Below are 15,477 nucleotides of genomic sequence, written 5' to 3'. Positions count from 1 at the left end.
CAGTGTCTTAGACCTTATGTGAGTTAGAGTAAAAACACCTTATGAGTTATGACCACAATATAAGTAAGTTTTCTTCAAAAACTTGATAATGTTTTGTTACATTTTTTTATTATTTTTTGTTTACAATAAGTTTTTTTTCAAATTACTGCAAGTTTACAAGGAAACAAAGATAAACTGTTAATTGAAAGCTTCTCTTTACTTAATGTTTTTGTGTATCAATGTTGTTTAAAAAATTGGTAGAAATAAAAAATTCAAACTGATATATAGGACGACGAATGAATAGGTTTCAATGCATGATTTAATACATCCCAGAAATATTGTCTGACCTGTATACTGGATAAATGTTTTTCCAATAAATGTTACAGTTAACGTTTTGTTTTTAGGTGTAATGTGCTTTTTTTCCCAATTATTTTTATACAAACAATATTTCTTTTACATACTAAATAAAGTTCTTCAACGGGACCTTAGATATTTGCGAAGGAATATGGTGCTTTTAAAAAAGGTTTTTACACACTTCCCTTTTTTTGTGTGTAAATTTTCTTATTTAAAACGAAATATCTGCAAAAAACGATGTTTGCATTGCACAGAGATTGATCCTGGACCTAAAAGTGTCATTAAAAGTCAAAGAGACGTCAATACCTGGAGGTTTAAATTTGCTAGTAAGTCAGGGTAAAATTCTTTATCAAAGACCCATTCCAGCTGCATCAGGTCTGCCGCTTTTGTAAATGTAAAGTGGTGGTACAGTCCAAACTAGGACCACAAAGGTTGGCCCCGCTCAGATATTCAAATGTACAACGGTTGTGCGTGCACTGCAGGGGATTATTAAAAGAATGACTACCAAAAATAATGTAAAACCATTGAAATCATGATCTATCTGCCAATACAAAGATATTCAGACCTTTTTTGATTTTTTGGAAGAATAACACTTTATACCGTACGCATAATTTTTAAGTAGGTACCAATAGGAGTAGAAGTAGGAGTCTAAGATGCGCTTCATCCGCGGGGGGGGGGGGTATAGAAGGTTTTTTCAGGGCCCCCACACCAACTCGAAATCAAAGCAGTATGAAAGTCACACAGGTCTGCCGCTTTATTAATTGTAAATTGGCGGTACAGTCCAAACTAGGACCACAAAGGTTGTCCCAGCTCGGATATTCAAATGTAATTTTCTTGACACCTAGAAAAAATAAAGGTCACTACTATACGGGTTTTGGAATTATCAAGTATTCAAGGTTTTTGGGCTTTCAGGAGACTCCGTACAAATCTATGCAATCTAACATTATGGAAAATCTTATTTTATATTTTTTTCTGAAATTTTGGGAAATGTCGGCTTTTTAACAGAAGAAATATGTCCAAACGAAGCAAAACCCAATCTTTATCAACAACTGACAGTGAAGGATACTGTAAAGCCGTTAACCAGACTTGCTTAAAAAAGGGGTAAGTTCAGGAGGTGGTATAGCATTTACCGACGTCCGACATCTAGGATAAACGACCTAGGGTCAAACGCTTGACAGGCAAAATTGCTTATTCTAGGTTAGGCCAAACGCTGCGGCTAAGACAGGCAAGGGGGGGGGGCTATGCAGCCATTATATTTTAATCATAATTAATTATCAGCCCACATTTAAATTTAGGTTAGGCTGATATAATTTTGCTACAAAAATACGATATCTTGAAACTTTTCCCCTTTTGTCTTTTCCATGGCCCTTTAAATATGGAGTTTTGTTTGAAACCATTTAAGATCTAAAATGTATTAAATATTTTATAAATTCCAAATTTTCTTTTTCAGAAATATATTATAAAAAAGCTGAAGTGCCCAACGCTGCCCGTGAAAAAAAATATGTTAAATGTTGAAAAAAAAATTTGAAATTGTTTTTTTAAATTTTGATGTTTTTAGCCATGTGTTCCTCTAAAAATTCAGCCAATTTGGTCCAGCCGTTTAGCCAGCTATAGCTGACATACATATATATATATTAGCTGGCCTGGCCTGCATACCGTAAAATTTATTGATTTGTAATAAGAGTAAAAATGTTACATTTTCCACCCAAGGTAAAACTAAAAAGGCGAAATATCACTTAGATTAATCGTTTCGTCACAAGAGATCTTTTTCTGCTGATTGTTGTACGATTTGTCATACAAAATACCGGGCGAAAGAGTACATGGGACAAATATTTCCCTAGAAGGGAATCCTTTATTTGGTATACAAACTGTACAGCTCTAGCTGATTAAAAGACGGGCCGGTACTTGAAATGAACCGGATTTTACAGTGAGTTGCACGGATCAGCACATGCAACGCCGGGTACTAATTTCAAATGAATATCTCCCCCAGATGTCCGGAAAACCAAGATCTTTTATCTTTTTTTACAAAAAGTGCCAATTCTGATGTAATTATTTTTTATGAATTTTTCATTGTAAAATTTAAAAAGAAATAATTTGTAACACAATTTTCGTAAAATAGGCAATTCCTAATAACTTTTAATTTTACGACATAAAAGACACACAGTGCATAAAATATTTAAGGACAAACATCAAGTAAAAATCCAGTTATTTTCAGTTATATCTTTATTAATCTTTGATCTAATTGAATCAAATACTGAACATGTGTATTGATAAAAAACATATTGATCTTTAGTTAGAATGGAAAAACGTGACTTTACAGCAACGTAGTCCATACCATTTGAAAACTATTGGATGGTGAAAAATTACATTTAATTTTTTAGATATAATTAAAGGGGTTGTTCATAAACTTAAAAAAGGAATGGTTAGGTATTATTTAAACCCTTTGATGATCAGAGGTTCCTCCTTTTTTGTACCAATATCTAGTGATAATGATGTTTGATATTAACAGATGAAATGTTATAAATAAGATTAAAGAAATCGTTCATTTTTTAATATACACATAATAATGACTTTTAGCAGTATTTACCAAAAACAAGATATTTATTTTGACATATCTGTGAGCGTTAAGATAGGTATTCTTTACTCCAAAAATCTGGTTATTATGTGAATTTTAAAATAGGTAAACATTCCATTTAAAAAAAAATCCTTAAAGTCAAGTTGTGTTTGGTTGTAATGAATAATACTGGTTGAGGAATGAGGATTGAGAAGAGTCCAACAAGATTCAAATTTATTATAGCATCCGAACTCTGCGGTCCCGTTCATTCTCCCTGAAACATTTATTTATTTATTCACTTCATTTCTTTACTTTTTTTCTTGTATATTTTCTTGTAAAATCTTATTTATTTTTGTAATTTTATGGATATCTACGTACGTCATACAAAATAATTGACATGCAAACATGTATATACCAAAAATGTAATGTTCCCCATGCACAACACAGATTTATATAAAATATACACATATCGATATCATATATATTTATGATATAAATAATACCAAGAAAATTTACATTGCAGCAACATTCTTGTTTTTATCTGATCTGTCAAATTTCTAATTCAAATATCTACCTCCAGTTCATTTCTTGAAGAATTTGTTCTCTAATATTTTGTAAGGTTTGAAGAAGTCGCTCGGTTTGATATTCTCTCTCCTCCTCCGGGTACCGATTGGATACAAATTGCGCAACTTTTTCCTTAAAATAATTTTCTTTTTTTAAATAGAAAAGAAAAGTTTTATAGAAATAGTAAAGAAACTAAACATTACAATATAAAATTGATGATGATATTAACACTAATGACAATGAAAAAAAATGTTAATGATTATAATAATAATAATAATAATAATAATAATAATAATGATAATGATAATGATAATGATAATTCAATTACGCTCTATTTGTTTTACTTTCTGTGTACAACATATCATGCATTTCTTACTTCAAAATCATCAGTAAGCACTAACGAGGCTAGAGGATGGTTTTCTGGAAGAACATTGTCTTCAACTAAACTCGGGTTCAAGAAATTATCTAACCTTAGGCCCTCCTCGTCAACCTGAAATATTTCAATTTCAGAAAATATGTTCCTAGTTTGGTTTAAGGTTCTAAGTTGAGTGGGTCGACTTTTATAGGGAAAAACCACTAAAATCGTAATTTCAGACCAAGTGGGCAGCGCCAGACAATTCAGTTAGTCCTATTTTGAAAGTATATCACGTTGTTAAAAACAATTTACTAACAAGTGACATGTGTCTTGTTGTTGTATCAAGATGCTTGTATTCTTAAGTACGTATTCTATGCTTGTCTTTCCTTTAACCCTTGCTTTACACCATTTTAAAAAAATAATGTGATGTGATATTTTGTAAGTGCATGTTTAAAACACTAGGCTTTTAAGGCACTTCGCGCCCATCTACTATTTTATCTTCTAATATCTGTGAGCATTTTCTTTATTTACATAAAATATGTACAACATTTTTTTTTTGAGAGTTTAAAAATAAGTTGTGTGCAATTTTTTAAGATTTCACAACAATCAAAAGCTTTTCGATACAACTTTTTGTAACTCTGAGCATTCATAAATCTTCCCTGCAGGGTTATGCAAGGTCCCGCTCAAAATTTGAGCCCGATCGGTTCAGCCGTTTTGACGTTTATTGGATACAAATAAACAGACAGAGAATCAAAGTATATACAGTGATAACTAGAAAACTCTGAAATAGAAAGACGACTTTTTGACTCAAATGATTTTATGACATTAAATAGTCCAATGAGCATGGGACACAGCAATTGTGCAGTGTAAACAGATCCATTTTACTTAATTATTGATTTAATAAGCTTCTTGAAAATCAATTTTCTTTGTAAAAACATGAAATAGGCTTAGTATTGTTATAAAATCGTCTTCCTACTTCAGAGTTTTCTGGTTATCACTGTATATAGAAAAATAGTATCCAATACTTTAGGACTTTCCAAATGTTAGAGAAAAAAGTATCCTTTCTCTATCTTAAATTTCTTATATTTCCCAAATTGGGTATTTCAAGAGAAGTTATCTTATACAAAATACGAACCAAGAAGAGTACGTTGTAAAATGTTATTTTATCATTTCATGTAAACAATTGCTGAATATATAAGTATAAGTTCTGGTGCAAAGGCAAGATACTTTTTTTTTAAACAATGATAAACAAAGCTGATTTTTATTTTATCCAGTTTTTCTGAAAAGGTTTTCCCACTGGGCAAAGTTCTTTTGTGATTGAATACACGTACTTTCAGCCATCTTGGAAAAAGTACGACCAATATGATATCTGAAATATCATAATATGAAATCAAGCAAATCGAGATCACTGCAAAAATATAGAATTTGTAATTATAATGTGCATTTTGGTTAGAAACTTTCAGAGTGATTTAACTTTATTCAAAAATTAAAAACACGAAAAACGACAGTTTTTTTTGACCAGCTGTTAAAGGGACATTACAGACTATTACGATATGATAAAAACAAACAAATATTTTTTAATACGAAAAACAAAAACATATAAACTGTGCATACTTGCGACAGCTAGTAAAGACCAATCAAAAGTGAACTGATTTTTGTCTGCTCTCGTTCTTTTTACTACAAATGCAGCTCAAGATTAGAATATTAGTGATATGTTTTATTGGGTTTTATTGTAAATTACTTTATGTATTTTATAACAGTACCTGGATGGGCTGGCTAATTGTCACTGCTGCAAGAGCTATACAACTAAAGAATTGTATAAACATACTGGTGAGCTCTATTCAGTGCAGATGTCAGAGACGAACTGGAAAAACATGGAAATTATAAGACTTTTCGGGACTGAAATTTTATTTTAATTAAAACACTACATTAGTTAAACCTTTTCATTGCAGCTCTGTCTAATAAACTGTACTGCTTCTTAATGTCTCAAGATGTTTGCTGCAGTGGGGTCTAACGTTAAGCGTCCAATTAATCTATATAAACCCTTTTAGATCAAAGGTTAAGCGAAGCTGTTGCTGTCTGTATTCTTAGAAAACAGGATTGAATTTTACAGATTTATGTTTCAAGTTGCATAAACTTACATGCTTGAATATAAACAAATTCTAACACTTTTCTTTATTAATCTGCTTTTTAACAAGAAATTAAACTAGATTCTTGACGTATTTTCAAACTTAAAGGGACTGTAAGCGTAATTTCAAATGACTCTCCATGGAAAGATGGCAATGTACAATTTTCAAAGGTATCCTTAAAAGCTTTGTCTGCTCAAGGATGAATTAGATATTAATCTTTATAATTTTGAAAAATAAAAATTTCAAATGTGGTTTCTTTACAAAAGTGACTTGCGCATTTCTACTGGAGAAAATCATGTATGAGTTATCAGAGGTATACAAACTTTCAAACCTCACCTTGAACTATATAGAAGTCCTGGTTAAAATTCAGTGAGTCTTTCTTAACTTTAGAAACCATTTTTACCTATTAAATGTAAATCTTTCGTATTAACTATTTCATACTTTTTGGGGCTATGTGTTTTACATATTTTAATATATTAAGTCTCACCCACTAATTTTAATGTATTTTGGATGAGAGAATAAATTATGGCTGAAAATATTCCGCTATGCAGACAGGATGTACTTTGTTGTAGTTGGTTTTATGTAACCTAGAATATCGACAATATCTTCCAAATTATTGAGCAGATAAAAGTTCCTTTATGACGCGTGGATTGCCATCTTTGCATGGAGGGTCACTTGAATTACACTTACAGTCCTATTAACTTATAGAAATCTTTGGGAAAAGTTCGATTATTTACCCTAGAGATCAGGAACTAAATATATATCCTAAATGTTACAAGATCAAACATTACGTGTATGCTTTTATTTACAAGATCAGTAATCAGAGCGCAAAACGTTGATTTACAATATTAGTTATTGTGTCTGATGTCCAAATCATGATCCAATGAAACAATATTTCCTTAAAGTAAAATAATGTTTAAGCGATTTTGTCCAAAGATTTTAGAACAATTTCTACAGAGCATAGAATATAAAATGAATTAGTTCTCTCTTTTGGCTTACAAACTCTCATTAATCTTTTTGTTCTTTAAAAAACTAGGATGCTGCATCCACACAAAAGTTTAAAGGTTTCATAATCCGAGCCAGTACAAGGATCCAAGTCTAGTCTTTACCGTACCGGTCCGTCTAGTGCACCCAGTATGTGGTTGACCCAACGCGTTTTATGCAAAAGAAAAGAAGGAGGCGGACTGATTAAAAGTGCTTCTAAATGACAAATGTATAACGAAGAAATAAAAAGTACGGTTATGTTAAAGGAAAGAAAAGGGAGGTGAAGGGAAGTGGGAAGTAAGAAGAAATGGAAAGTGATGCTACGAGATGAGGAGCGAGGATATTGTGGGATTTCAAGCAAAGCCAGATTATCATTATATACAGGATTTTAATGTAAGCTTGCTTTTTTGAGAATATATAGTTTGTGGACGGTGAATGTGAGTGGTTTGTTAGAAGAATAAGTGTAGACAGGTCCTCTCAGTATAAAAAGTGATTTATAACTCTCTGGGGGCGGAGAGATGGTTGGCTGTCAGGGAAACCAAGGACAGGGGTTGGGGCACCAACTTATGGTAGACATTAGACATACAGAGATTAGAGATCTGGAGGGAGACATGGCGGGTTAATTTAGGTATAAGTGGGAGAAATTGTTGTGCTTTTGGAAAGAATGATCATAGATGGTTTAACTCAAGGAAAATATGACTGCACATGGGATGGGGAAAAAGACATGGAGTCATACCACATAAATTTACTTAGGAGGTGATGGTTTATTTGGCGTACCGTCCCATTTAGCCTTATATAGTCTTCTTGTCCTGTACAGCTTGCTCTAGCTCCTTGAAAGTGGGCCTGGTACTAGAAATGAACCGGAGTTAACAACGATACAGAAATTGTTAATTTCAATTGAGAAGAGGTTTCATTAGAACTTGAGACTTGGATATAGAGAACGCAGATGGAGATTTATATGTTTATAGGTATATGAATTGTGGGATTGGGAAATGGGAAAAAAGGAGACAATATGTAAATTAAAATGTTTGGTAATAAGCCTATACAAACACATTTATGGAAAAGGATAAGTGGCTTTATTTAAACTTTTTTTACTTTGAATATTTTTATTAAATTATTACAAGAATATTCCTAATTTATTTTTCAACATGTGTGTTCCTACTCCTGAGTCTTAAGTCGCTCATTTTCTGGTGTGATGTTTGACAAAGATTATGCAAAATGGTGTACTAAAAATTGTATCGAAAAGATGGGCGAAAAAGACAAAAGATGAGATTTTAATGACGACTAAAGTATATGACAACCTTAAGGTTGATTTTCTCTCTCTTCAAGGGTATATGAAATGATTTGACGAAAAAAGAAAGGAGTGCATAGCAGAAAACCATTTCACGCAAGAAAAAAAATGATGAAATTCCTTACAGTTGTCTCTAAGGCCTCATCCTTTGTGGGTAACCCTGTATTTCAAATTTTCTCTCTGAAAATTGACAAATTGTTTAAATCCATACGGGTCAGAAAAAATCTGAGACTTGTCGAATTCTTAACAAAAAAAAACTTGATCCCTTTTAACAATACCTGAATGGTTTGCAGTGGAAGATTAACTATAACCTACCTGCATAAAATAGATAAATACCAAATATGCTTTCTGTCTACTGGTGCAGTGCCATACTGTTATATTTTACCTGGCTCTCTAGCTTTTTAAAGGATTTTTAATCTCAAGGTTACCAACCTACAAACAACAGATTATACATATGTGACGGCTAAACTGACAAACAAATCTTGACTATACAATATACATTAACATATTATGTTTCATAATATATTATATCAATGAATAGGCAACATAGCTTCTTAAGCATTTTAATCATAAACACAATATTTCAATCTTTTCAGTATTATATATTTTATTTTCCTAGTTTGTTGTCTCGTTTTATTTCTTTGAGTCCAATAAACATAAAAACGGCTGAACCAATTGTGCCAATTTTTTGTGTGTCAACTCACAACACAGAAAAAAGTTATATTTGATCGAAACGGAATAATGTTGCCTTTTAAAAAAGTCGATATTCACGAATTTTGAAATAAACTAAAATATCATAATTTACACTATTATATGCACATTCTACACATTTCTGATTAGTGGAGTACGGTTTGAATGGAAGATTATATATATATATCAGTTGCAAAATATACTGATACTAGGGTTTTAGGGCGCCCATCTTCTATTTAAATTGTGAACATGTTCTTTTTGTTTACATTTAAAAACAAAGAAAAAATTTTTTTTGCGGATTTAAAAAAAAAATTCGCGGATTTTCAAGAATTAAATTTTTTTTTTTCAAAATTAAAAACCTTTAAAACACATTTTTTTAATTTTTATCATTCATAAACCTTCCCTGGGATAACGCGAGGTGCCACAAAAAATTGGGCCCGATCAGTTCAGCCGTTTTGACGTTTATTGGATACAAACAGACAAGCCAAATTTATATATAGATGCAAGATTTTACTGTTTACTTATTCAACGCTGTGATCCAGCCGACTAAAGTATTTGTTAAATCTAAGCAGACAAAATTTGACACTTTTGAATTGCATTGATTACAATCTAAATACTAAGTGGGCTACGTATTCCTTTTTAAATCTATCCACGTCATACAATAGAGATCGTAACAAAATATTCTTCATATCCAATTTTTAATTTGAAACAATGATGAATCTTTGTAATGTAAATTGCTGAACTTATTTTTCCAAATATAAATTCAAACTTTTCTCAAACATGTTTTATTTTAAAGCATTATAAAAACCTTATAAATGATGCAACATAACTTAATCTTTAGTTAAAAGGGGGCTCATAACCTCATGAACCAAAAATATTCACTATTTTGAATGGAGTCACATATGCATAAAATACCATTATTATCTGCCACCAAACTGAAAAGCAGGTTAACTCAACTTACAATTTAGTAAGCTTTGAATGAACTGAATAAATTGTTAAGTTATTACCTTTTGCCTGTGGCCATGGATATTAGAAAATTGAAACTTAAAAGTAAAGTTACTGCAGAAGTGCAGAAGACAAAATTGTTTTAGCATGGAAGATTGAATAGCTGCGGCTGATGGCTGCCGGAAGACAATAAAGCTAGTTGTGGCATGTGCAATAACTTGGTTCGTTTCTTAATAACTTTTAAGGTTTTTGAACGTTTATAATGTTCCACACATCCCCCCTTAATCATGCTTTTAATTAAGCGCGACAGTGAAGTCTTCCCCGCCTCCTCGCATCATCCGCAACTTCTAAAAAGTCGTCTTTTCTGGAAACCTCTAGAATTTTCAATACTTATTATTGCGGCATTCGGCGCTAAGACGTAAAACAGATAATCAGACACTAATAGTCAGGGTTCATTAGGATGTATCTTTCAATAAAAAAAAACCAACCAACTCAAGATGTTTTATATAGCGCTGCTTCAGCAAACATATTATACATGGTTTAGTGAATTCAAGAATTCTGTACAATCAACGCTGAAGTTGCATTTAGTTTTGAGGCATTGTAGTTATACTTGGTCTGAGTTGGGGTAATTTCCTAATATTCGATTTTTGGACCCCTCCCCCCACCTCCTATCATTTTTGAACATGGATCTCATATGTAACACACTGATACAATTGCATGGTCATGTGGCTGCAGCGCTCGGCCCCTAGTCAGTCCTAGCTGCAGCGCTAAGCCCAGAAATTGTTTTAACCTAACCTTACCTAAAATAATAAAACAATAATAATATTTAGTGGTCGTGTAATTAATTGATAAGAGGGGGGGAGGGGGTCCAAAAATCGTATACTAGGACGGACCCCTGAGTTGGTAACGGCACAAAGGTCAACCCTATTTCTATTGGCCTCTAGAAACATCTTGGGTGGGGAAGGTGGGGTGTGACGTGAAATAATCCCCGGATTTATATCATGTCCTGGTTGCTATGTTTCAAATTTGGAATTATTTCATTTGATCCTGTTACATTTTATACTAAAGGTTTTTTTCATTTACAAGTTTTTAAAGTTAGATTAGCTATTTTTGAATTCTCAGCAAGAAAAACGTCACTTAAAACCAACTTTAGTTTTATACAGGTTTTAAAGTATTTGGGGTTCAGGTATGTTGAAAAGTTTTGAAATAATTATTTTTAAATTCCTTTTAGTTTTTACGGGTGAAATTTAGGGGATAGTGACCTTACTAGTACTTTTACATCATGTCAAAAAAATATTTTGACTGCCTGTAACAAAATTAATTTCATAATAGACTGCAATGGTAAACTACTACTCTGTCCTACAAGTTAAGCAAGATGCCACTGAAGATGAAATCAAAAAGGCAAGAAGGATATTTGTTTTATTTTTTAATCTTTTATTAAACAAAGCTTAACATTACTGATCCTGTGTCATCAAATTAGGTTCGAAAGTTTTAATTTGCTTTTACTAATTACTTCTAATTTTAATACGTAACAGGTAATCGTAACAGGACAATCAAAAGCTATTTTCACGATTGCTTGCACGCCTTGATACTTTTAATGACATTTAAAAAAATTTATTTTTCAATACGTTTTCTATCTGTTCAGGCGTACAAATCTTTAGCTCGCACTTGGCATCCTGACAAGAACCGTAAAAACGAGGAAGAGGCAACAAAGAGATTTAAGGATATCTCTGAAGCTTACACAGTCCTGTCTAACCCATCTAAAAGGCGAGAGTACGACATGAAACGCCACGAAAAATCCCAAGATAAACCTCAACATGGTAGATGGGCCTATAAGTCCAACATGGATACTTCTACACCGGAATTTACTAGATTTAACTCAGATTTTAGTCAAAGAAATGCTGGAGAGAAAACAAAATCTAGATATCGATCGAACAGGAGAAACACCGAATTTCGACGAGATCCTTACAATCAAGACTTTCTTTTTGACGATTTTTTCAAGAACGACTTATTTATGGATATTTTTGATATGTCTGGTATCGGTGTAAGGCCTGGGCGAACTTGTCTGAAAAACATGCGAAATCCTCGCAGTCAATCTGTTTTCCACGGCCATTTCATGGGTCGAGATCGAGGCAGGTTATTTGAAGAGTTTGAAGAAATTGATCGAATTTTTGATAATCTGTTTTCGTTTTCTTCTCACCGAATCAGGATTTAATCTAAGAGAATTTTTTACTTCAAATTGATTAACAGATGAAGTAACATTTCTCCGTCCGACATTGAACAATATTAACAAGAAGATAATCAGAATCCAAACATTTCGTATGTATCCTTAACATATCTTGAATTTTAATGCTACTAAAATTGACCATCTGTTGGTCAATTATCCGTCATATAAACTAACACTGTCGATAACCATGTTCATTTGTTTACTTAATCTTTCTGCGACACAAAACCATTGAAACTACGAAGATAGATACAATATTGAATGGAAACAAGGGCAGCTTCGGTCTGGTCCTGGCCTGGTCCATCCTTTTTAGCTAACCATATACTAAAACGCTCTTATTTCAGATTAGAATGGCAGACTACTACATGTTGCTCGAGGTTCACAAAACGGCACCTGCCAGTGAGATTAAAAAAGCGTACAGAAAACTAGCTCTCAAATGGCATCCAGACAAAAACCCCAACAATGCCGAGGAAGCTACAATTAGATTTAAGGAAATCTCTGAAGCCTATGATGTTTTATCTGATGAAAAGAAAAGAAAGATTTATGATAAATATGGAAAAGATGGATTGACATCAGGTGCCCGACAACAGAGCCGGGGTCGAAGATCAAGGACAGAGGATGGATTTGATGATGAATTTTCCTACGGGTTTCCGTCATTTGCGTTCCGAGATCCATTTGATATATTCCGCGAATTTTTTGGAGGAGGAGATCCATTCGAGGACATGATGGATCCATTTGGAGATCCATTTGCAGGGTTTGGTATGATGGGTGCGAGGAATCAACGTCACGGAGGAGGTCTAGTGATGAGACATCAGCGACGAAATCATCCCATGAACGCCATGTCCCCGTTTGGAGCTTTCGGAGGTTTTGGATTTGGTATGCCTGGATTTGGAATGGGATTCGGTGGTACTCTTCTGGACGAATTAGATTCAGGGTTTGGTGCAAATAGTTCAATTCAATCGTTCAGTAGTTCCTCGTTCGGTGGAGGATCTGGAATGTCCATGAGAAGTTCGTCCAGCTCCACAAGGTTCCTCAATGGCAAAAAGATCATGACAAAGAAGGTTGTAGACAATGGAGTTGAAACCGTTACAACATATGAAAATGATGTTCTCAAATCTCAGACGGTCAACGGTGTTCCTCAAGCAATCCAGGTACACTTTACTGCCTATTTAGACAACTATTTACCAATTCTACAATTACCGCTCTTTCCGCAGGCGTTTTATTTTTATGGTGCAAAGCTATAACTCAATGTTTATGTTGCAAAACTATATTTTTTTCTTTCAAATGATTTTAACTCTATAAAAGAAACAATAGTGCAAAGCTGCTGGTTCTTAAATAACATCTCTCTCTTCAATTGTCTCTATCCGTCTCAAATTTTTTTTATTTTATTAATCTTTACCGATATATTTTTTGTTGTTTTCTTCTGCACATTTTATAAAATCGAAGAAAAATCAAAATGTACATATAGATAATATATATATAAAGTTTATTGTCATTTGCTCTGTACCATTTTGATCAATAAATAGATTTGAATAATAATAATTTACCAAAGAAAAATTAAATTTTGTAAATCAGAAGTTAAACATGTATTTTATTTGTAGGGAGCGGTTCCAACGCAACGAATTTCATCAGGATCCAGAATTCATGCTCACAGTGCTCAGCACGCGCATAATCCGAACACAGTTGATGCAAGGTTGCATGCACTGGGTGCGCGAAGTCATGGTGCCCATGTCGGAGACCCTCGCCTTGCTCACGGTACACATGATCGACATCGAGCACGTCGACATCAATGAATTTTTAGAGATAACATCTAATCAAGTACCAAGTTTTTTCTTAAAGCTTTAAATTTGTATGAAGTTCTCATTCATTGATTTAAAATTTTTTGTTTTAATGTCTGTGCTGGGATGATGCGTTGTTTAAATAGGAAAATAGTTAATTCATAATAAAGACTGAGTTAGAATATGGGGTTTAGTTAGTTTGATTTGGTTTTAAAAATCATTTTCTGTGTTGTAATTCATGAATCCTGTTCTACAACTCAGGGAAAAGCAAATTTAAGGATTTAGTTTTGATCCTTGCATAGAATTTATTTTTGTAGAGGTGAAGTGAATTTTCTGAAAAAAAATCGCCGACATAATCAAACAATTACTCGTGAACTAAGGTTAAAACTTGCATTTTTCTTTAAAAAAATAAACGTCGACTGTAGATAAACAGTGGATTTTAAGTAATATTTACCTTCGCTGGAATTTTGTAATGAACATTCGACACTTTTTTCTGTCAAGAAAATTTAATTAAGACTACTGCTGACAAAAACTTTTGTAAATTCGATTGTTTATAGCGCAACTTCCCTCTATTGTTTAATTACTTTTCGCTATTCATTTAATTTGGTCCCAGTTTAAGCCTGTAAAAATACAGTTTAAACAATGTTAAATCATTCTCTGTAAGATCAAGTAGACTTTTCCGCCCATTTCTAAAATCCTTTTCTGTAAGATCAAGTAATCAAATAATTTGAATAACCCTTTATACATACACTTGGGAAAAGTCAGGGCTGATAATACTTTAAATCTCCTTTAAGTTCGGCTTAACCTTTGATATCTAGAGTTGTCTAGAGATAAAAATAGACTGAAGGGTTCCCTGCCCCTTTTGTGTTAAGGATACTAAGAAAAATGAGTTTAAAACAGTCAGACGTCAGGAAAGGCTAAGGATTCGGTCTGTCCTAAGTAGAGTTTAAAAAAAACCATAAATATAATTTTTAATTTAAATTGATTTTTCACATATAAATTTTATAATAGGGGTGTATATTTTTTACAAAAATCTTATTTTTTTCATCTCTTTGATAATAATTCTTTTACCCATGATGAGTTAGGTATGTTTGAGCTGAGCACCAACAATTTTGAATATGTTTTTTTCCCGCTCAAATAAATGATTTTTAGGGGGAATTAAGCGCATTTTTGTTGGAAAAAGTAGCTAAAAGGATGTAAAAACATGTCCATTAATGTCCACTTTTTCATCCCCCCCCCATTAAAAAATCATTGTCTAATCATTGCAATCTTTAAAATTATACACCCCTGTTGTACATAATCTGTAAAAATTACAAGGGTAAAAGTATTGTTGTAAAAGCATTCCTCATTTTTCAAAAAGTTAAAAAAAAAAAGATGAAAAACTTGCCAGTGAAAGTCAAATTTCACACTTTTTTCCTTTTCAACATAACTGTTCTAAAACTTGTGGTAAATTAGATAAATGATGAATTGATACTGTCTCTGAAGTCCTAAGAAATGCTCCATTCCAGTCGCAATTATCCCAAAGAAAAATTATGTTGTATACAGTAAAAACAAGTAAAATTAGTAAAAATTTTAAAATGATAACTGGGTTTAATTGTGAAGAATAAATGTATTAATAATTTGAATATTT

At 32.6% G+C, this 15,477-nt stretch overlaps 3 protein-coding genes across 10 annotated transcripts; 2 read left to right on the top strand and 1 right to left on the bottom strand.

Moving 5' to 3' along the window:
• Window positions 1-469: 469 nt before the first annotated feature.
• Window positions 470-15,472, top strand: LOC111704394 (dnaJ homolog subfamily B member 6). Of its 6 annotated transcripts, XR_002765848.1 has the most exons (5): window positions 470-502; window positions 12,414-13,220; window positions 13,671-13,887; window positions 14,165-14,227; window positions 14,748-15,220. XR_002765848.1 is itself a non-coding variant. In XM_023476879.1 (4 exons), the coding sequence occupies exons 1-3, from the start codon at window positions 485-487 to the stop codon at window positions 13,860-13,862; spliced, it is 1,017 nt and encodes a 338-aa protein (XP_023332647.1). In that variant the 5' UTR covers window positions 470-484; the 3' UTR covers window positions 13,863-13,887; window positions 15,303-15,472. The 6 variants fall into 6 exon arrangements, 3 of the variants coding, with proteins under 3 accessions (XP_023332647.1, XP_023332532.1, XP_023332423.1); XR_002765866.1 differs by lacking the exons at window positions 14,165-14,227; window positions 14,748-15,220 and adding an exon at window positions 15,373-15,472 and having other exon boundaries at window positions 13,671-13,961; XR_002765839.1 differs by having other exon boundaries at window positions 13,671-14,227.
• Window positions 2,539-8,556, bottom strand: LOC111705166 (uncharacterized). Of its 3 annotated transcripts, none has more exons than XM_023477747.1 (5): window positions 8,526-8,556; window positions 5,570-5,670; window positions 3,828-3,941; window positions 3,462-3,583; window positions 2,539-3,161 (listed from the first exon to the last, which is right to left on the bottom strand). In XM_023477747.1, the coding sequence occupies exons 2-5, from the start codon at window positions 5,630-5,632 to the stop codon at window positions 3,125-3,127; spliced, it is 336 nt and encodes a 111-aa protein (XP_023333515.1). In that variant the 5' UTR covers window positions 5,633-5,670; window positions 8,526-8,556; the 3' UTR covers window positions 2,539-3,124. The 3 variants fall into 3 exon arrangements, with proteins under 3 accessions (XP_023333515.1, XP_023333580.1, XP_023333435.1); XM_023477812.1 differs by lacking the exon at window positions 8,526-8,556 and adding an exon at window positions 6,272-6,296; XM_023477667.1 differs by lacking the exon at window positions 8,526-8,556 and adding an exon at window positions 5,746-5,847.
• LOC111705082 (dnaJ homolog subfamily B member 8) lies at window positions 11,142-12,414 on the top strand. The gene is made up of 2 exons (XM_023477552.1): window positions 11,142-11,246; window positions 11,491-12,414. Exons 1-2 carry the CDS (start codon window positions 11,184-11,186, stop codon window positions 12,058-12,060), a joined length of 633 nt encoding a protein of 210 aa, XP_023333320.1. The 5' UTR covers window positions 11,142-11,183; the 3' UTR covers window positions 12,061-12,414.
• Window positions 15,473-15,477: the final 5 nt, after the last annotated feature.

This window comes from Eurytemora carolleeae, unplaced genomic scaffold (genome assembly GCF_000591075.1).
Source record: "Eurytemora carolleeae unplaced genomic scaffold, Eaff_2.0 scaffold63, whole genome shotgun sequence".
Classification (NCBI taxonomy): domain Eukaryota; kingdom Metazoa; phylum Arthropoda; class Copepoda; order Calanoida; family Temoridae; genus Eurytemora; species Eurytemora carolleeae.
This window is presented reverse-complemented; position numbering and strand designations above follow the sequence as displayed.